The sequence below is a fragment of the Pipistrellus kuhlii genome, unplaced genomic scaffold (assembly GCF_014108245.1).
Source record: "Pipistrellus kuhlii isolate mPipKuh1 unplaced genomic scaffold, mPipKuh1.p scaffold_m20_p_8, whole genome shotgun sequence".
Lineage (NCBI taxonomy): Eukaryota > Metazoa > Chordata > Mammalia > Chiroptera > Vespertilionidae > Pipistrellus > Pipistrellus kuhlii.
Window position 1 is genome coordinate 67,109,053 of NW_023425584.1, and position 22,203 is coordinate 67,131,255.

Genomic DNA, 22,203 nt, shown 5'->3' on the forward strand with positions numbered 1-22,203 from the left:
AAAGTAAACAAAAGGAAGGAAAAAATTCCTCATAAACAGGCCATTGTTTTTTACATTACAGCCATATCTTTGAAGATTCAATGACACCTACTTTGACTTATATAAAATCTAGAATGTGAGCAGTGGTTCAGTCTTCCCTGTGTAATTTCTTCCTCAAACCATTTGAATTGCTTATTTTACACATCTGTCAGAAGACTTGAACTACTGGAATTTTTTGGCCAATAAAATGCAGCAACCTAAATAATGATTAACAAAATCTTATAAGGGCTACAACAACCTATAATTGCCTGATTTTTCATAGTAACATTCTATAATACATATGTTGTGCAATAAAAATTAACATACTTTAAACTATTGAAATAAATCTCATTATAATAGTGTTCTTTTCTATCTAGGATTTTGTAGATCTATTTTAAATCCAGTCTATCTGCCATACATGTATAAAGCATCCTTCCCTGTTACCCAAAATAACTTCTTCAATAAAATATTAGCATACTTAAATGGGCACTCAATAAATATTTGTTTAAATGAATAAATGAGTGAATAATCACAAAATGCTAGACTAAGGCCCCCTGAGAGGTTTGTATTAGTTTACAGAATCGTGTGTTCATATGTTCAGGTATATACATCTAAATGAGACTTAATAATAGGCATCAAGTAGCAGTTAACTTTTAATCCATTTCTGTCTTAATAATTCTTCTTAAAAATATATACAAAAAATGTGCTGAGAGTTCATCTACAATCATACCACTAGTATTTATATACTTTAAAATAAGATTTGAAATGTTAATACTAATATGAAATATTAATAACCTATATGTCAAAGTGTTTGTAAAATAAAAAGGCTAAAAGTAAAGAAGAATGCATTATGTTAAACCTAAATGTATGCTTGAAAATGTAATCAACACAATTTTTTGAACATATCTTTAAAAAAAAGGTTGTACAAAGAAGTGGCTGTTATACCCAGTTAACAAGGAGCATCTTAATATGGGACCTTTTTCATTTTAAGTTATGTGACAAGTAGGCCAGAAAGAATATATTGGTAAAAAAACTTTGTTGGGTATTATAGTTAACATTTATTATTAAATCTTAAATCAAATAAACACTATACATGTAGCTTTACCAGTACAAAAAAAAATTTAAAGATTTCTAAAGGTATGTTCTGACATCTGTGTTTTTAAATTCACTTATTTTTTATTATAGTGTTAGAAAATAATTTGACATAAGATAATCTGGATATAAAATAAGTTTGCTCTTACTGAATTCGCTACAAAGAAGTTAGGAAATAGCTAGCAAATAATTCCAACTTTAAGGGCAAATGGTCTTAAACAAACTAAAGAAGTTGCATATTTAGCAAACTTGTTTAAAAAGTAAATTAAAGTAAATAAAATCGGTAATAAGACGGTCAGTATTAAAATGTTGCTGTAATTTAACTTATTGAACTTCCTTTTTGTTTCACTCATTGTTGGGTTTTAATACAGGCATGAATGATCCTGTGATCAGTTCAAAAATGAAGACAGTGGCCAGGCAAACACCTCCTTTCCAATGCCTATCAGCACGTCTTTTATGTTTTGGCGTCCATCTTAGGAGTATCAGCGAGGTTGTGTATAAAGAAGCTTATAAAACAAAGGTCGTCATGTTGGCAACACACATGAACATTAAGTGATTTCATTTTGTGGAAGATCAAAATGTTGATGAGCAAAAAAGTTGAAGTAAATACTTAAGCTTAACTATGAAAACATCTATATATATTATACTATACTTTTATAGTAAATGCCATTGCTGATGTATCATTACAATACTATAAAAATCATTTAGAATTTGATTATTCAAAGCGTGCAATAATATAAACAAAAACAAAAAAATTGGGAAAGGATTAACAAATCCATGATTGCATACTCAAAACAAAAGCATAGATCCTTAGAGCAGTCTTTTATATTGCCCAAAATGAATGGTACTTAGGTGAATGTATACGATTTTCCTGTATTCTTTTAGCATATAAAATAAAAAAGAAATATAATATTACAGGAAATCATAACCTACTACAACTCAAACTCTCTTCTTTAGAAATAGAATATTTATAACAAAGAGGGTGGTCCACAAAAAAAACGTGCCTTATAAATTAATCTATCCTACCATAATGCTGATTTTTAATAGCAAAACTATCACAATGTAATCATAACCAGGCCTAAAAGGAAACATTTATTGTTAAAAAAAAATTAGATATAAAGTGTTAATGCAAATAAAATACTAGGTAATATTGAAAAGAAAATCGATGAACTTTTTAGTAGATTTTCCTTCTACTTAAAACATTTTGAGAGAACCAAGCTATATTAATCGTTTAATTATACAATCTAATGAACTAAAAATAATGGAATTTTTCTCCAAGTATTTCAAGCACAGCTCACTACTTCTTATCCAAAAGATTTAAACTTCTATTCTCTACCATTCCCAGACATTTCTGCCAACATCATAAAAATTACCTTTTGTCATTTCCTTCTCACAATGAGAATTCCCTAATCGCACACATCTTTTAGACATAGACACCTCCCCACCCACCTCCCCACCCACCTCCAAAAACTGGTTCAGAGCAAAGACACACACAAAAATAATGACCAAGCTCACATTTCTTGTTTGCCCTTCAAGCGAAGTCGGGTGTCTTCAGCTTGCCTTTCTGGTCTTCAGTGTTGTCACTCATTGCTGGGGGATGTAGTTTAGGACAGCATGAAGCAGCAGAAATAAAAGCTGTTGCTTTAAGAAAACGTTTCTTAAACACATGGATAAAACAACTTTTACTGACTTCCTGGCTAGATTGCATAAAATCTTAGAAAGGCTTGAAAAGTGAATGTCTATAAATGGGAAAAATAAAATAAAATAAAATCTAAAAACTTACGTTCTGAACACATTCCGAAGGATGTCTGATTTGATTTGAAAGCAGGTTTGTATTGATGAACAAACTTTATTTTGTAGAAAATTAATATTCTCTCTAATTAGAAATTTGCCTTGCCATCTTCTATATTAATCCTGTCTCTCATGGTATAGTCATACATGCAAAAAATCAAGTACAATATTTCCCAAATGCATGGACACTGTGGAAGCTTCATTTTGAAAAAGGCTTTTATTTCCCTAAATACTGGTGACCAAACGTCATTGAATGTACCAACACTTTCAAATAGCCCAAGAGACTTAAAAAACCTTCTAAGTTTGAAAACCAAAAAGTTCTGAGTTTTTCTGTACCCCAGGACGATTTTCTTTCCTGAAGCTCAAGCCGAGAAAGCAGACAAAAGAAGCTGATTTGACTGAGCTGTGCCAAGTCTTGCCTTTTTTTCTTTCCACAGCTCTCCCTCTGCCTCTCTCTCTCCCTCTTTCTCTCTCTCACTCTTTGCTCCCAGTATGGCAACCTTCCGAGCAGTCTTGGCGGAGGTCCAGCCTGTGCCAGTCTGTCTGAATGCTTGTCTCCAAAAGATGTCCTTTGCGGATCAATTAATACATTTGAAAACAGGAAAATGTGGTATGGTACCGAAATCCTGGCACCAACAGCATCGACTTCTGCCAAATCACCTTACAGATTTCATGGTATCCTACCTTTCATAATCATTACTAACATGTTCCCGGAGCAATAAAGGAATACTAGAAGCCATTCACTGTTTAGTAATAAGGAATCTGTTCCCTAGAAATATCCATATGCAACATATGCACAAGCTGCAGTAAATCAAAATTCTCCTCTGAGAAGAGATGTATGTAACTTTAATAAGCACCACATACTGCATTTCTTTTTATGAGACTTGCTTTCTCTTGTCCCGCTGCAAAGAATCATGGGAGAATAGAAAAGGAGGTATACAGATTAAAATTAAAACTCTATGCTCAAGTAAGTAATGCTTTATCCTATGGGAAAAGAACATAGTTCTGATTTATCAGCAATTCCTATTATTAAGGAAACTTTAATTTTATAAACAACCTATCCAAAATTTTACAAGAGGTAAAGAGGGGAATTATTTTCAAAGTATAAATATCAATTAAAATGAAAAGAAAATGCTTAGGATGGATTTAGTAAAATTAAGTATATTTTAATATATGAACCTCAATTTCCAACATAGTCACTTGTTTGCTAAATTCAAACTAGTAAAGTATAAATACTGTTTATTTTTATTTGTAGCATGCACATCTTTTTAAGCAAACTAGCTGTTCTGTGCTTCACATATTTGCCTGTCCTTTGCAGATCAATTAATAATTTGAAATCAGGAAACTGTGGTATGATATGCAAATCTTGGCACCAACATCATCAATATCTGCAAATCATTTTCTGATATTTCATTTAAAAAATCATTTTTACCTTTGATTCTTGAAAATACTGCATAACCAAACTCTATAATCATCATAGTTTCATAAAAAGAACCAGAATAAAAGGTTATAGTCCTTGGCCCTGTCTTTCTAATGTATGTAACCTCAAGTTCTCAAATTACTTAATCTTTATAATCCTCAGTTTGCTTATCTGTCAAATATAAAAATGAGTGACTTCCTCTCTGTGCTCCAAAAATACTCTGTTTATACTCAGCATACCTTCATTCTAATTGTACTGTAGTTGAGTATGTGTCCTCTATCAAGCAAATGTGTCACCTCACAGGAAGGACCATCTGTCACTTATCTAAGAAAACTGAAAGTCTTGCATAGAACTTCTCATATGTAGATTTCAACAAATCTCTTAGGTAAATGAATTATGGCCATGGATCACACAAATATTACTCTAAAGTTTTCTAAATCTATCAAATCCTATATAACACAATAAAAGGCTAATATGTAAATTGACCAAACGGTGGAATGACCAGTTGCTATGACACAGACTGACCACCAGAGGCAGACGCTCAATGCAGAAGCTGCCCCCTCGTGTGCTCCCACAGTGGGAGCACTGCTCAGCCGAAAGCCCGGAGGCAGGCTCAGGGCTGGTGAGTGCAGCAGTGCTGGCGGGAGCCTCTCCCACCTCCATGGCAGTGCTAAGGATGTTCGACTGCTGGCTTAGGACTACTCCCCTAAGCCATTAGTCAGACATCCTCCAATGGCTCCCAGACTGTGAGAGAGAGGGCGCAGGCCGGGCTGAAGGATCCCTCCACCCCCAGGTGCATGAATTTCATGCACTGGGCCTCTAGCATGATAATAAAAAATAAAACCACATATTACTAAATCATAAATTTGAAAGATCAGAGAAATGCTACAGAGATATAAGGGATGAATTAAAGCAATAAAACTCCTGAATTATCCTTTCAAATAGAGGTGGGCAGAATGACAGTGTGTTTGAAACTTATAATAAAAGTATTGAAAACTACAGAAAAAGAGAGAATCTTGAAAGCAACAAGAGAGAATTGACTCCTCATGTACAAGGGAGCCTTGATAAGATTAACAGCTGATTTCTCATTGGAAATGATAGAGGCCAGAAGGGAGTGGGACGACATGTTCAAAGTATTGAAAGAAAGAGAAAAAAAATCTAAGAATTCTATGTCAGCAATACTCTCTCTTAAAAATCAAGGAGATGTTAAGACATTCCTCGATAAACAAAAACAATTTATTGCTAGCAGAGCTGCCCTACAAGAAATACTAAAGATACTTCTCTTTCAGGCTAAAATAACAGAAAATAAGACAATAATTCTAACGCACATAAAGAAAATAAGAGCATAAATAAAGGTAACTATAAACACAAATATTAAAACCAGCATAAAGCCCTAGTTGGTTTGACTCAGTGAACAGTGTCAGCCTGCAGACTCAAGGGTCCCAGGTTCAATTCCAGTCAAGGGCATGTACCTTGGTTGTGAGCACATACCCAGTAGGGAGTATGCAGGAGGGAGCTGATCGATGTTCCTCTCTCATCGATGTTTCTAACTCTCTATGCCTCTCCCCTCTTCTCTGTAAAAAATCAATAAAATATATTTTTTAAAAACAGCATAAATGAATTTTAATTTGTAACTCTTTTTCTCCTTCCTGATTTGAAAGACAATAGCATAAATAATTATAAATCTGTGCTGGTGAGCATATAGTTTATGAAGAGTTAAACTGTGACAGCAGGATAAAGGAGGGATGGAAAAGCACTATACAGAAGCAAAGTTTTTGTACACTATTGAAGCTAAGTTGAAATTAAATATGTTAACAGTAATCCTCAGAGCAACCACTTAAAAAGGGGAGGGAAAACTAGACTATTACCATAGAAAAATATTTTTAAATATTAATATTTATTTAACACAAAAAAATGCAGCAATGGAAGAACAAAGGAACCAAAACAAACAAAAAAGAAATAAATATAAAGAGAAAATGAAACAAGTAACTCCAATCTTATCAATATTTACATTAAACTTATATGAACTGAAGATTTCAATTAAAATCTAATTCACAGAATGGATAAAAATAAATTATCCAACTACATATTGTGTACAAAATAGGTTGAAAGAAAAAGCATAAAAAATATGCACCATGCAAACAGCATCCAAAAGAAAGCTTGAATGGCTAAGACTAACATCAAACAAAATAGACTTTAAGACAAAAACTTACTAAAGACAAGTAAGGACATTTTATAATGATAAAAGAGTTAATTCATCAAGAAAATATAACTATTTTGAACATATGTTACCTAATAATAGACAAACATGTAAATTGACCATAACTCCGCTATGCCCATAGCCAATCAGAGTGAGAATGCAAATTAGAAGGCCAAAGATGGCGACCACCCAGCTGCTCCAGATACAGGTTGGCCAGGGAAGCCAGGATGCCTGCTATGAGAAGGAGGGAAGGGGGAAAAGGGATTTACAGGAGCAGAGTACTGCAGCGAAGATAAGACTGCAGACTCCAGAGTCTACAGCAAAGACATAGATGGCAGACTCTGGCAAGAGCGAAGGCCTGTGTCCCAGGTGCTGGAGGAAAATGGGTGCTGGAAGCCAAGGGAAGGAAGGTCTATTGCACGAATCCCTTTGTGCAATGGGCCTCTAGTATACACATAAGAGACTCAAGTACATAAAGCAAAAAAAATGAAATAATTTAAGAAAAAATATAATTCTTACAAATAGATAATTTTCCAATAATAGTTGGAGACCTTAAAATTCTACTTTCAATAATTAACAGAACTATATAGAAGAAGAGGAAAGACATAGAAAACTTAAACAACACTATAAAGCAAACAGACCTAACAGGCATCTATGAAACACTCCACACAAGAACAGTTGAATACACATTCTCATGAGTACACAGAATATTTTCCAGGCAGACAATATGTTAGGCCATAAAACAAGCCTCAATAAATTCAAAACCATTGAAATCACACCAAGCATTTCTCCAATTATGATGGAATAAAACTAGATATTAATACCAGCATAAAAATTAGGATAATCACAAATATATAAGAATCAAATAACACTTCTAAATAATCAACGAATAAATAATAAAGACTAGACTGAAAATAAATGAAAGAGAATAGAAAAACAATAAAGAAATCAGACAAAGGTATTGCAACAAAACTACAAACCAATATCCCTTGTGCATACAGATGCAAAAATTCAAAACAAAATACTACCAACCTGAATCTAGAAACATATAAAAAGGATTATAAACCATGTTCAAGTGGGATTTATCCCAGGAATACAAGGTTGGTTCAATATATAAAACACAATCAATGTAATATACCATGTTAATAGAGTAAAGGACAAAAACCATTTTTTCATCTCAATATACAGAGAGAAAAAATTTGACAAAACCCAACATCTTTTCATGATTAGAAACTTCAATGTGAATAAAGAAAGGAAGAGCACTGAAGAAGAAATAAGTACAGGTAAAATAAAAAGAGTTTATTTTTCTAAATTAAGAATAGAGCTACCATAGAACCCAGCAATCCCTCTCTTAGGCATATACCTGAAAAACTTGAAATCATGTATTCACAAAGATATACTACTATATACACCTCTGTGTTCACTGCAGCATTATTCACAGTGAGCAAGACATGGAAATAACAATAGTATCCTGCAATAGAGGAGTGGCTAAAGAAGTGGTACGTATACACAATGGAATATTAGCCATAAGAAAGGATGAAATACTGCCATTTGCAACAACATGGGTGGACCTTGAGAATATTATACCAAGTGAAATAAGTCAGTCAGAAAAACTAAGAACCATATGATTTCACTCATATGAAGGATATAAAACTGAAACTCACAAACACAAACAGCAGTGTGGTAGTGGCCAGAGGGAAGGGGGTGGAGAGAGAAGGGAGTCCTAATATATGGTGACAGGAAAAGAGCTTTGGGTGATGGGAATACAGTGCAATATGCAGATCTTGTAACCTAAAACCTATATGATCATGTTGAACAATGTCACCCCAATAAATTTAGTTTAAATTTTTTATTTTATTTTAAGTGTTCTAACAGATAACAGTTTGTCCAAAAGAATAGCCAGAACCAGGATCTCCCAATAATTTGCCAAAATGACTAACACAAAGGGAAAGAGGAGAGGCCCCCACTAAATGTTTTCTAGGCCTTTTAGAAAACGTCGAGTTGTTCCTTTGGCCACATACATGCGAATCTACAAGAAAGGTGATATCGTGGACATCAAGGGAATGGCACTGTTCAAAAAGGAAGGCCTCACAAATGTTACCATGGCAAAACTGGGAGTCTACAATGTCACCCAGCATGCAGTGGGCATTATTGTGAACAAGCACGTTAAGGGCAAGATTCTTGCCAAGAGAATTAATGTATATTTTGAGCACATTAAGCACTCTAAGAGCCAAGATAGCTTCCTGATAGCTTCCTGAAATGTGTGAAGGAACATGATCAGAAAAAGAAGGACACCAAAGAGAAAGGTTCCTGGGTTCAACGGAAGTGGCAACCTGTTCTACCCAGAGAAACATGCTTTGTGAGCTGATGGAACCCATTCCCTATGAATTCATGGCATGATAAGTGGGACAAAAATAAAAAAGGCTTCTGTGCTGATTTTTTTAAAAAAATATCAGCAATGTACTCAATTATATGCTTTATGGTGTGTGTATAAACACTTCTGAATGCTTATATATAAGTGAAATGAATAACAATGATGATACAAGCGACAAGAGGGAGAAATTAGGATTGTTTTGTTATTGTAAGGCACTCACACCACCTGTGAAGTGGTACATAGTGTTATTTGAAAGTGGATTTTGATCAGTTGTGAATGTGTATTGCCAACTCCAGGGCAATCATTAAGAAAAGTAAAAATTGCCCAGGCGGCATGGCTTGTGGTTGAGCATCAACCTTTGAACCAGGAGGTCAAGGTTCAATTCCCTGGTCTGGGCACATGCCCAGGTTGCAGGTTCTTTTCAGAGATGAAAATGTTCTGGGACTGTGGTGATGGTTGCACAACCTAGTGAATATACAAAAACTGCTGGATCATATACTATAAAATGGTGATTTTTATGGTATGAGAATTATATCTCAATAAAAATAAAGTTGCAGTCACTTTCTCCAGTATTTTTGAGGATTACTTCCCAAGGCAAACCCACAAAAGCCCTTTAAGTCTCTTCCATAGAGAAAATACTATAATGAGCTATAAAGCCCTGTCCATAAATCTGCTTCAGAAATCTATCCAGCACATTCTAATGCCTTACTCTGTTTTGACTTGGTTCAATCCCAGCCAACTCCAGGATTCCTGACCGCACTGAAACACCGCTCCCTCGGGCCTCCTGTCTTGGTTCTGACTCCTCAGGCAGCCTGCTCTCCTGGACTGCCAGGTCCTTCCTGAAACAGTCACAATGTCTTCCCTCCCTAACTGCCAGGCCCTAGTGAATTCAAAATTTTGATAGTCACCCTCCACTACATTAGCAAATCTTCTGTTCCCATGATTCACCTTGCTCTTCACATGTACCCTGATCCCAACAGCCTACGGCAGGCCTTCTCTGTGCTATCCCATGATCTGCCTCAACCCTTCAGTCCCTGCTTCTCCTCCATCTCCCTGTGGTTTCCTCTCCTGGCCACTCACTTGGACAAGACACTATTCTGTTCCCACAAGGATACTGACCATGGGACTGTAAGTTCACAAAAGTACTTTCATAAACAGGTCATTTTCCTCTCTGTTTGCACTGTTTATCTGATTTACTAGTAGCCCCAAACCTTTTTATTCAACTTCACATAGAAAGTACAATCATCCCTAGACATTTTGACTCAGTGGATAAGAGTGCTGGACTATGGACTAAAGGGTTATGGGTTTGATTCCAGTCAAGGGCATGTACCTCGATTGTAGGCTCATCCGTAGCCTGGTCAGGGTGTGTGCAGGAGGCAACCAACTGATGTATATCTCTCATTATGATGTTTCTCTCTGTCTCTCCCCCAACTTCCACTCTCTCTAAAAATCAATGAAGAAATATCTTTGGGTGAGGATTAATCAAAAAAAAAGGAAAGAAAAGAAAAGAAAAAGAAAGTATAATCAGAAAGGACTGATTCTTAGAAGTTTTATATAGCCTAAAAGTGGTGACAGATGGGATGGTAGCAGGTTAAATCTTTCCACATATTCAGTAGAAGTCTACTGAGCATGGCAGAAGGAACAGGAGGCCAAGTGTACAGACCTCCTCTAAACCTGTGGTTTTTCAAATTATCTTCCAGGGAATCCCTTGGAGTTCCCTGGAAGTGACAGGGCATCTACACAAGACATAGAAATGATAAGCAGGTGAGGTGTTAGGAGATCAGCCTTGCATTAACTGGAGTAACTTTTTATGAATTATATGTATGGGGTTCAAACAAGGTTTTGTTCAACAGAAAAAAAAGTTTTTCTAAAACAACAGATTAAAATCTTTTTGTTTAAAGCCAATCAAGGAAAACATTCCCTAGTGAGATAATCTAACAAGAACTTTTTGGGTTCTGGATGTCTCACAATATTTACATGAGCTAATATTGTCATCTAAGATTTATGACAGTAATAAGTATCCATTCTCTAAACATATCAAGAATATATCTCTCTTGCCGGGACCGGTTTGGCTCAGTGGATAGAGCGTCAGCCTGCAGACTGAAAGGTCCTGGATTCGATTCCGGTCAAGGGCATGTACCTTGGTTGCAGGCATATCCCCAGTGGGGGATGTGCAGGAGGCAGCTGGTCGATGTTTCTCTCTCATCAACGTTTCTAACTCTCTGTCCCTCTCAATTCCTCTCTGTGTAAAATCAATAAAATATATTATTAAAAAAAAAAAAGAATATATCTCTCCTGTCCACAAGATAGAAAATGGGGTCAGGGGGGAGAGATAGAGTTTACTTGACTATTTACCTACTTTCTTTCCTTACTTAGATTTAGATCTTTAGATCTGTAATCTGAAACCCCAAAGAGCACAGATCTGGTCTTCTTTCCCAAATATTCATTACATCTTGAATACAGTTATCCACTGAAAACAATTCTTTCAAGCGTGATCTGAACAAACACAATGTGCAGGCCTGTGCCAGAGACATGGAGCCCCTGCCACCATGGAGCAGATATATAAACAAGTAATTACAGTTACAGATTATGTTAGGAGCATGTCCATGACATCCTAAGGTAACAGGAAGGAAATAACCTGCTGAAGAGTCATCTACCAACCAACCAAAAGTCAAATGCTTGTCACACTAATTAGAATAAAGAGAGAAGTTTAAAAAATATGTGTATTCGTTTACACATATTTACTGTGTTTGTATTATGTTTAAAGCAGTAAGCAAAAGCTCTTGGAAACCCAGAGGCACATCAGAAATCACCCCAGCTCTCAAGAAGCTTAAAGTCTAGTGTGAAGATATCTAAGACACTTAAAGTTACTATGCTTTATGTGGTAAGTGTTATCATCTAAATACTTCCCTGAATTCTTACTTTTCCATGATTCTTCCCATTATCAAAACATAAAAGATAAACTGCCTTTCCAAAAAGTTCAAATGTGGAATTGTGATGGCCAATTCAAATTATATGTATTCTCTTTCCTCCTTCTCGTCTCTCTCTTCTCCACCATCACACCCTAGTCATTATCTGTATTCATTTATTTATTAAATCAGGATGTGCTGAGCACTGCTTATGTAAAAAACATGGGGTAGAAGCCACAATGAACACAAAATGACATAAACAAAAGGTAATTATGCATTAATAATAATAACCAAGATAATAACTACTTTCACATTCTTTAATTCATTCATTCTTCACCCAATCTTTGGGAAAGATAGATTATCTTACTTTATAGATGAGGAAACTGACATCAGAAGTTATGTGATTTTTTTCCAGACCATTAGACACATATCCAGAGAACAGAAAATTGAAGCAGTTATTCCTCATTCCATTATTTAATGAATTCAGGAAGATGGGAAAAATACAGATGGCCTCAGACATCCCAATACCTATTTAACAATCCCTCTGAATGGTTAATAGGTACCTCAAATTCAAGTTTGCCAAACCCAAACTTTTTATTTTTCTCAAAAAGGCCCATTCTTCTTCCAGCCTCCATTAAATGGTAGCATTAAACACTCAATTGCTCAACCCAAAAATCCAAGAGGCATCTTTGATTTATCCCTCATCACCTACTAGAAAGAAAAAAGACAGATAATATCAAGTGTTGGTGAGGATGCTACAAACTAAAGCCCTCATAAATTGCTGGTGGGAATATAAAACAGTAAATAGTTTGGTAGTTGCTTTAAAAGTTCAACTTATACTTATGACAGAAGCCATAAATTTCCATCCCTAAGTCTACCTGTGAGAAAATACATGTCCACACAAAGACTTGCACAAGAACTTTCATCAAAAAATTATCCTTAATAGACAAAAACTGGAAACAATCCCAAAACCTACCACATGGTAAATGGATAAACAATATGTGGCCCATCATAGCTCCAATGCAATAAAAAAGCACAAATTACTAAAAGGGAGGGTGATAAGTATAACAATAACTAATATTTATTTAGTACTTATTATGTGCCAGACATTGTTCTAAACACTTCTCATTTTATTTCACTTAATCCTGATAATAATAATACCTTTTTCATAAATATATTATCAACCCATTTTTCAGGCTAGGAAACTGAGGCTTATAACAGTTTAACTACCTTGCCCAAAGTCATACAGTTAAATGGCAGAGCTGGAACAGAACCCAGGCAGTCTGCCTCCAGTCTGTGGATCTAACCACTGCAATTGAGCTGCTTCTCATCTGAAATGATATTTCAGGAAGATTTATCAGGTTGTAAACTGTTGGCTGAACTAAAGGAAGGAGCAGAGAGACTATTGGAATCAATCACATCCTATGGAGCCAGCTGGGCCTGGAGGGTTAAGAGCCATTTGCTGCAGGCAGCAGAGGGCAGCAAAGGGCTGTGGAGCAATTGCTGGGCCCCTGCCCAGACTTCCAGCCAGCTGGCTTCCAGTGGAGGGGAACCTGAAGGAACAAGGTGAGTCAGAGATGAGAAGCCTACCCCTGAAGAGAAGGGCTGAGAGCAACACTGTCCTGAGGGGCCAGAAGACACAGATCTCAGAAGAGGGGAGGAGTCTGGAGAGAAGTCAGAGGGGCTCCAACCCAAGGTCCTCTTAGAATCTGATGCTGCCCAACTTCCTTCACATTTCACTTCCAAAGCAAAATATTAATATCATGACCTATTTTTCTATTTGGAAATGAACTTCAGGTCTTTTAAGAGTACAAAATTTGGCTTTACCTTAGCTTTAAGCTCCTCTTTTAAATTCAAAATATTCGCTTAGGACTGGTATCTAATTCTCATAGAAGTTGTTTTAAAATTAAGCAATACATTCAAATGCCATTCCCAAGCTTCTGACAGATCTGAAATATCTGAATACAGATACCATTAATCCACAGACATCAAAATTGTTTTATTACCTAAAATCTTCCAAAATTGTTGTTTGGAGGAAAAAATAGAATAACAGATAAAACTGTCAGATAAAGAAAAAAAGACAACCCTCTCAAAGAAAATTTCCTATGCACGCTTTTAAAAGTAAGTCTCAAAAATTAAAAACTAAAGAACTGCTCTGGACTGCCCAATCTGATGCTTAACTCAGGCTTCCTTAAATAAGCAGAACAAGTAGACATTGTAAGTTTGTGATTTACTCTTAGAAAATGGGATTTCTTATTTCCCAGGAGAAAAGCTATAAGAGCATCAATAGATTTCTCTGGATATCAAATATTTCTCCATTATTGTGAGTAAATTATATTTAGATAAAAATCAGATGAATTAAATTTCCCTTTAAAATACCCATGAGATTTTAAAAATACAAATGTGTCACATATCCAAAAATAATATTTTATCCTGAAACTTCCATAGGAATGTCTCCCTGTTAAAATAATTAGCCAGAAAACAAAACTAAACTGAGTTTTAGATGTATTAAGTTCAAAATAATTTATTAAAATTAAATTGTCATTTGCTAATACTAAAATAAAATTTATAATCTTTTAAAATCTCTGGAAATATGCCTTTATATTTTTGTCTTTAATCTAGGAAAAAAATGTATCTGAATTAGTGATAAGTTGAATAGGAGCCCAAGTTTTATTTAAATGCTACATACACAACGAAGAATATAAATACAGTCAAGTGTTTCCAAATTCTTGAGAAATTCACCCCCTTGTTCAAGGCCTCAAGGTTCACGGCTCAATTATTCTCATCTGTGTTATTTTTGTCTTCATAACTAAACCATAAACTTAAAAGAAGAAATTATTAACTCTTTTAATCATTAGTATCACACTGAGCCCATCTATTTGTTCAGTAGTTATGTACTGAATAGCTATTATATAATGTTCAAAGGTAGCTGCTCCATGAATAGTATAATGAAGCAGAAATACTACTTGCCTTCAAAGATGTTACTGCTTAGTGGGGGGGGGGGGAGGGGTAAATTTATACATGTGACAAGACTAAGGAAGTCACAAATACCCCTTAGTGGAAAGAAGGGTCCTGTAAACCCAGTAACTCATTACATCCCCTCTTGCTATTCTCCTACTTCGTTTGGCATCCAGTCAAGTTATAGTATTACAAAATCCCACAATCTCTGAGAAATAACTTGAAATGTTTTTTTAAATAGAAGATGGAGCCTTTGAGCATAGATATCAGCTACCGACCATGTCAAAAAGAAGTCTGGCCCAGAAAGAAATCCACTACAGACTGATTCATTTGCCTTTCAGCATAACCATTATTGCTTGTCTCATTTTCAATTCTTATATTTCCAGTAGGACATGATCTCACTCATCTAGGGGAAATGGTGAACATAAACTAATAAATAAGAACAGACCCAGAGATAAGGAGCCATGGGTCAGACTGTTGGACCTCAGAGGGAGGGTAGGGATAAAAGGGAGAGATCAACCAAAGGAATTGTGTGCATACATATGAGCCTAACCAGTGGTCAAGGACAATAGGGGGGGTGGGGGCATGAGTGGGGAGGGATGGAGGATTGGAATGGGGGGTTGAGGACAAAGATATGACACCTTAATCAATAAAGAAATTTTAAAAAATTAAAAAAAGTCTGGATCCATTCAGTGTGAGAAAAGATTTCAATTTTCTTAGCAAGAAGAAAGAGGAGGGTGGCAGATGAGTGCAACTGAGAGATGCAAGGCCTTGTTTGTCCTGCGTGTTGGGAAGGGCCTCAGAGAAAGCATGAATGGAAGGCTGGCCAAAAGGCGCTTGGGATCAGGAGTATCTGAGGATGGAGTTTCACCTCTTTTTGTACCATATGCAGCCAGTCCTTCCTCCATCACTCTTGCCCCAATCTCCAGTAAAATCTAGAACATTCTCACTCATGTTATGGAAAATATAATGGTAAAGGAGTCAATTCAGTGTGAAAAAGAGATGATATCTGCTACACAGGAACCTAGAGGCAAAGGTAACCAAGAAAACATACGCATCTCACACACATACGCAGACATACACACACACAATTTAGAGAAATCTTAAGGACAGCTTTGGACTTCCACAATTTGGAACTCAGGTTTCAGCCAAGAACAGGAGGTCAGCTGTGCCAGGTTCAGACCACCAAAGGAGTGCCAGATGAGTCCACATGGCCTCACCAACACTGGCCATGTTTTTTGCTGGTTTTCACATGATGCTTCCTGGTCAAACCCTTTCTGCCCATGATTTAGGATTGCCTTCAGACTGGATCTTCTGTGCAGTCCTGACTGGGTCTGCCCCCGCCTGCCGTGCCAACCTGGTGTCTGCCCCTAGCCCTCCCCAGCACTACTTCTGCTGAAATCTGTGTTGTGACATCTTGCCCAAGCATTGCCCCAGCACGTAACCTCAACCTGCCTCCGCGTTCCATTCCCTATTTCTCTTTTTTTAGACTGACAGTTTACAGGACTATGACCGGCTACGCGGCCACTATGGAAGATCTGGTGCACAGTAATTGGGGGAGATTAGTCTTTGGAAGGGAAAGCTGTAGACATATTTTACCTTTAGGCAACAAGAGTTGTAGGCTGATGCAGAACCAAGAGATGGCAAAGAACAAGAGGCTCCTCAGTGGAAAGGATGTTGCTCACTGAGGGCACCATTGCATGGTCCTACTTCTAAACTGCCTGTGGGTTTGCTTCAACTGTACTTTCCATTTTTCAGATATAGAAAAAGAAGTTGGTCTCTAAGAAATTTCAAGAAGAAAATCTGATTGTAAAAAAACTGTAAGAAGTCATCCCACGGAAATGAAATAATAATGAGGAAAAATAAAGTTAGTTCAGAGGCAGAGAGATGGATTCATGTTGCCAAAGTAACTTCCTCCAGACTGAGAAAGCAAGTGGTAACTGTATTGCAACCATGTTGCACGCCTCCATTTTCTTTCTCTTTCTCTGCCTTTTCAAGTAGAAAAAAGAATGAGAGAGGAAAATAAAGAAGAAATAAAATCAAATGCAACCATACAAGAAAGATGCAGGGCTTAGAGTTAGAGTTAATAAGCTCCTGAGGAAAGATTAATTCTGAAGGGAATAGAGGAAGTGTTAAGCATAATACAAAGAAAGCACTTAAAATCATTGTGTGAATGGAAAAAGAACCTCCTGGGACTTGGCTTTTAAGCACTTTTAATATAAATTCAAGGGCAGACAGAGAAGGTAAGTGAATTGTACAAGTTGCACAGCAAATCAGTAGCACAGCCAAAACTGGCCAGGCCACACTCAGCGGTCATACCACAGACCATAGTGGCTTAGTGGCTTCTCACCTGGGTTTTGCTGAGCTTAACAAGACTGGCTATAGGGGCAAAGTTCTAAGTGGCTTATGGGGCTGCTGCATAGGCCATGAACCCTGTGATTATTAAGTCCTGAAATGCCAAATACAGAAGACTAGTAAAGATATACCTAGAAGTGAGGGGGTTGGGGGGGAGGGTGGAGAAAGGCAAGCTTTTATGATGTAACACTTAATAATAGTTGGGTTTAATAACAAAACTGTTAGTTTATACCAGGAGCTTGCATATCTGTAAATGTTATCACTTCTTGTGAGGAAAGCTATAATTGGTGATGATACTTTAATAAAGAGCCTTATTTTTCTAGAACAAAGAAACATAGTGCCAGATCGCATTGCTGAACCAGGTTCTACCACTCTCCTGGTTCTTGCAACCTGAATGTTTACATATCATGTGCTTGGAGGAAAACGCTCATGGGCGAGGCCCTGGAGAAGCAAATCCACAGCCTCCAGGGCACTGTCATGGGGTGGGCTTCCTGGCGAAGCAAGCAGGCAGGAATCCCCACCAGTGATGGGTGAAAACTGGAACACCATAGGAGTCTACGCCTGTAGCCCTATCTATCCTAGCCTTCTAAATGTGGTTCTTGTGGAAAGCTAGTTAGGGACCACTGGCTTGAAACAGGTAATTTTCATTTATTTCCTATTAAAGCCAAATCCAGATTCAAGGGTAAGAAAGGAAGGCACCTTTGGTTACAAGTGACAAAATCCAACTTGAACTGGGAGGGAGGGCAGGAGGATAGACAGGGAGTGAGGGGAGAGGAGAGAGGAGAGATCAGAGATGGAGAAACAGAGACACATGCAGAGAACTTGGTTCTTGTTTCAAGGATTTCAAGGAAATAGGAACAATGAAACCAAAGCTGCAGGGAGGGCAGGAGGGTACTTAGATCTCAAAACAAACAGAACCTGACTGCAGCCAGGCCTCTCCACCCCCTCTGCCTCCTTGAGGGTGGACCTTCCTTCTCTCCTAGTGAAAACAGACCTTCTCCTGAGAAGCAACTCCAGGACAGCTGCAGGTCCTGTCACCTCCAGAACTCAACAGTCACAGCTCCTGTCTCCAAAAGGGGTCCCAAGCCCTGGGAGGGACAATCCACCCAGGAGGGTCAGATCCCACTTCAGGTAACCGTAATGCCAGAGGCAGTCACAATAGAAAGTCTGGTTTTTGCAGGAGCATGGGAAAGGGGCTGAAGCAGCTCCCAGACAATCCCTGGTGAGCACACAGCACCCACCCATCTTTAGCACACAAGTACCAGGTCTGTGTGTAGGCATGTGCCTGCACACACTGTCCATACACATAACCTCTCATACTTCAGCTTCCATGCTTGTCTCCAGTGTGGCTTATTACATGTGATATTAAGTTGGCTGAGAAGGGGAGGAAAAGTAGGAAATAGGAGAAGGAAGAGGGAGAGGAAGATGAGGAGGAGGGAGAGAAAAAGGGTAAGGAAGGAACAAAAAGGAAGTTTTGAAACTGCAGAGACATCTTCATTTCATTCACCTCTCCCCCTCAAAAAAAAAAAAGTTATGAAAAACAGTAAATTTTTCCCATGTTGGCTTTGTAAATCAGTTCTAAATCAAAAAACTATTTTGTGCATTTAATTTCCTATGCTGCAGTTCTTGACAAAAACTGTTTGGGCTTACATCCCAAAACCTTCAAAGAATTAAACATAAAAGTGAAAAAATTTAGACAACACACAGCAGTAAGCTGTCCCCTAAATGTCCCCATTGGACACATCATACTGCAAAAGACACATTCTGCGCATCTGCCAGGAGCCGGGAATCATGCTAGGCGCTCTCTTCGTTATCTCATCTGTTCCCAGAAATATCCATTTGAGGCAGGTGCCACTGTTTCCGTTTTACAAATGAGAAAACCCAAGCAAATCTGTTCAAGGTCGCGCAGCTGGTAAGCATACAAAGTGAAGGTCAGAGTCACGGTCCAGACATGAAACGCCTATGCTTTCCACCAAAGCAACTTGTCCCCCACTAGAGAATACAAGTCTGAATGCTACTATTTATATTGAGGTGGGAAACATCTACCTATGGTCGTGAAAGGTCTTGTAAAGAGAGATAACAACCAAGCATTCATTTCCCAGCATCGTACACTGCAGCATAAATGAGTTTTCCATATCTTGTTATGAAGTCAAGAGAGGAAAGTGGTACCCTCGGGAGAAAAATATGAATGATACTAAAGGAATGCAGCAAACTCAATAAATCCAGACACTAATATGCTATGTGATCTCTGCAGTAGTTATGCTGGCACTGATAACCTTACAAAAGTTCTTGGTGGAACTTGTTAAATCATAAAACCATCTCTTGATTCTAGAACATAAAACAATGTCTTTTTTTTTTATGTAAAAACAACCTTGGGGAAACTACAGATAACTGCAGATCTTTATAAGATATTTTCTCCCGTCACACTGGAACCATTTCCTTCACTCACCAATATTTTTACATATTTACAGAAAGATTTCCATAAATATTAAACACAAATGGTAATAGAGCAGTTAAGAACTCAGATCTCCTTTAATAACTACATACTTGGAAAGTCAGCCATTGGGCTCACACAAGCAGTCATAAACAAATTTCTAAAAATGATTGTTTGTGCTGGAAGGTACGATAAAAACAGAATATCCATTTAAGATTCATTAATATTAATATCTATTGACCTGCACCATACTAAAAGCATTTTACTGAGGAGACAACTTCCAAATATAATATGACACAGTATAATCTCAATATTTTTTCATTTATATAACAAATATATCAATACATAGGCATGGAGGATGTAAATAAGCAAAAAACAAAAACCCTCACTAAACTTAAAATGCAGTTATATAGAAAATATATACATATATTTAAGTTAAATTACTATTATATGTCTAAACGAAGTAAGATAACAATCCAAATGTCGCCAAAACCAGTTTGGCTAGTGGATAGAGCATTGGTCTGTGGACTGAAAGGTCCCAAGTTTGATTCCAGTCAAGGGCATGTACATTGGTTGCGGGCACATCCCTGGCGTGGGGTGTGCAGGAGGCGGCTGGTCGATGTTTCTCTCTCATCGACGTTTTAGCTCTCTATCCCTCTTCCTTCCACTCTGTGAAAAATCAATAAAATATATTTTAAAAATAAAATAAAATAAAAACAATCCAAATGTCTTCAAACAATTTGCTTGCGTGCCAAATGAATAGTAAAGAAAAGAAATGCTATAGATTTATATGAGAGGAGGGTCAAATGGGTTGAAGACTAAGAGAAGACATCACTGAGTGATGAGGGCTAACTAAGTAAAAGAAATAAAGCAAAGAGAAGAAAAGAAGATTTTTAGACTTAGAGAGATGCAAATCAAAACGACAATGCGGTACCATCTCACACCTATCAAATGACCATCATCAACAAATCAACAAACGACAAGTGCTGACAAGGATGTGGAGAAAAAGGAACCCTAGTGCACTGCTGATGGGAATACAAACTGGTGAAGCCACTGTGAAGAACAGTATAGAATTTCCTCAAAAAACTAATAATGGAACTCCCATTTGACCCAGTAATCCCACTTCTAGGAATATATCCCACGAAACTAGAAACACCCATTAGAAATGATATATGCACCCCTATGTTCATAGCAGCACAATTCACCTTAGCTAAGATTTGGAAACAGCCTAAATGCCCATCAGCAGATGAGTGTATTAAAAAAAAAATAAAAAAAAATGGTGGTATATCTACACAATGGAATACTACATTGTAGTAAAAAAGAAGGAATTCTTATCATTTGCAATAACATGAATGGAAATGGAGAGCATTATGCTAAGTGAAATAAGCCAGGCAGAGAAAGATAAATATCACCTGATCTCACTCATTTGTGGAATATAATGAACAACATAAACTGATGAAAATAAATCCAGAGACAGAAACATCAATCAGAACGTCAGACCTCAGGGAAGATAGGGGAGGGTGGGGGTAAGGGGGAGAGATCAACCAAAGGACTTACATGCATGTATGTAAGCCTAATCAATGGGCACAGACAACAGGGGGTTGGGGGCATGAATGGGAGGTGGGGGGTAATGGGGAAATAAGGACACATATGTAGTACCTTAATCAATAAATAAATTTAAATAAATAAATAAATAAACCAAAAACTGTGGTATATCTATACAATAGAATACTACACTGTGGTAAAAAAAAAAAAAAAAAAAAAAAAAGGAGTTCTTACCATTTGCAACAGCATGGATAGACTGCAGGGCATTATACTAAGTGAAATAAGTCAGAGAAAGATAAATATCACATGATCTCACCCATTTATGGAATGTAATGAACAACATAAACTGATGAACAAAAACAGATCGAGAGACAGAGAAACATGGATTAGACCATCAAACCTCAGAGGGAAGGTAGGGGAGGGTGCGGTAAAGGGGAGAGATCAACCAAAGGACTTATATGGATGCTTATAAGCCTAACCAAAGGACACAGACAACAGGGGGGTGAGGGCAAGGGGGAGGGGGAAGGGGAAGTAATGGGGGATAAGGATACATATGTAATACCTTAATAAAGAAATTTTTTTAAAAAGAAAAGGAGGTTTTTATAAGTAAAGGCATGTTCTAGAGAGAGTTGATCTAGCAAGCAAAACAAAATATGTATGTAGAGATGCAGGACATAATTTCTCTACCTATTAATATTCAATAAGCACAAAACTACAATGGTTTGTTTACCTTGCAGTGTTTAAAGGAGCATATTATTTCCTGATTTAAAACTCAGCCCATCACTTATCCAGATTCTCGTCTTCCGCCAAAGCAACTTGGCAAAGCTAAAGTCTTTAAAACTCCCTTAGAAAAACAAAATATGATAAGTACAGTGTAAAGAGTCCTCAAGTTTAGACTGCAGCACTCCACTGGATCCTTTGGAGATTACTAAAGTCATGCAACCATTCTGAAACATAGCAATGCAGATGACAGTAAAAGTCAGGGAATCCAGGTAAGAAAGAAGGTTCAGGATATGAAGTAAATGAAATGCAGGTAATTTGTTCAGGTAGACAGGAGTTTACGGTAGTTATAAGGCTAAGAACTACCCAAAATACTACTACTGCTAA

The 22,203-nt window shown here is 37.1% G+C and overlaps 1 protein-coding gene and 1 pseudogene across 6 annotated transcripts in view; one reads left to right on the forward strand and one right to left on the reverse strand.

The window, feature by feature from the left end:
* Positions 1 to 22,203, reverse strand: part of MSRA (methionine sulfoxide reductase A) — a 334,526-nt gene that overhangs the window by 296,767 nt on the left and 15,556 nt on the right. Inside the window, exon 1 of one of the 6 annotated variants that reach the window (XM_036423766.2) lies at positions 2,894 to 3,240. The exons of 4 other annotated variants lie outside the window; for them this stretch is intronic. In XM_036423766.2, the coding sequence (XP_036279659.1) occupies positions 2,894 to 2,906 (13 nt within the window). In that variant the 5' untranslated portion in view covers positions 2,907 to 3,240. Of the gene's footprint in view, positions 1 to 2,625; positions 2,651 to 2,893; positions 3,241 to 22,203 lie in introns of those variants that run through there. One more of the 6 variants, XM_045577005.1, reaches the window with a different exon arrangement.
* LOC118710934 lies at positions 8,198 to 8,958 on the forward strand (annotated as a pseudogene).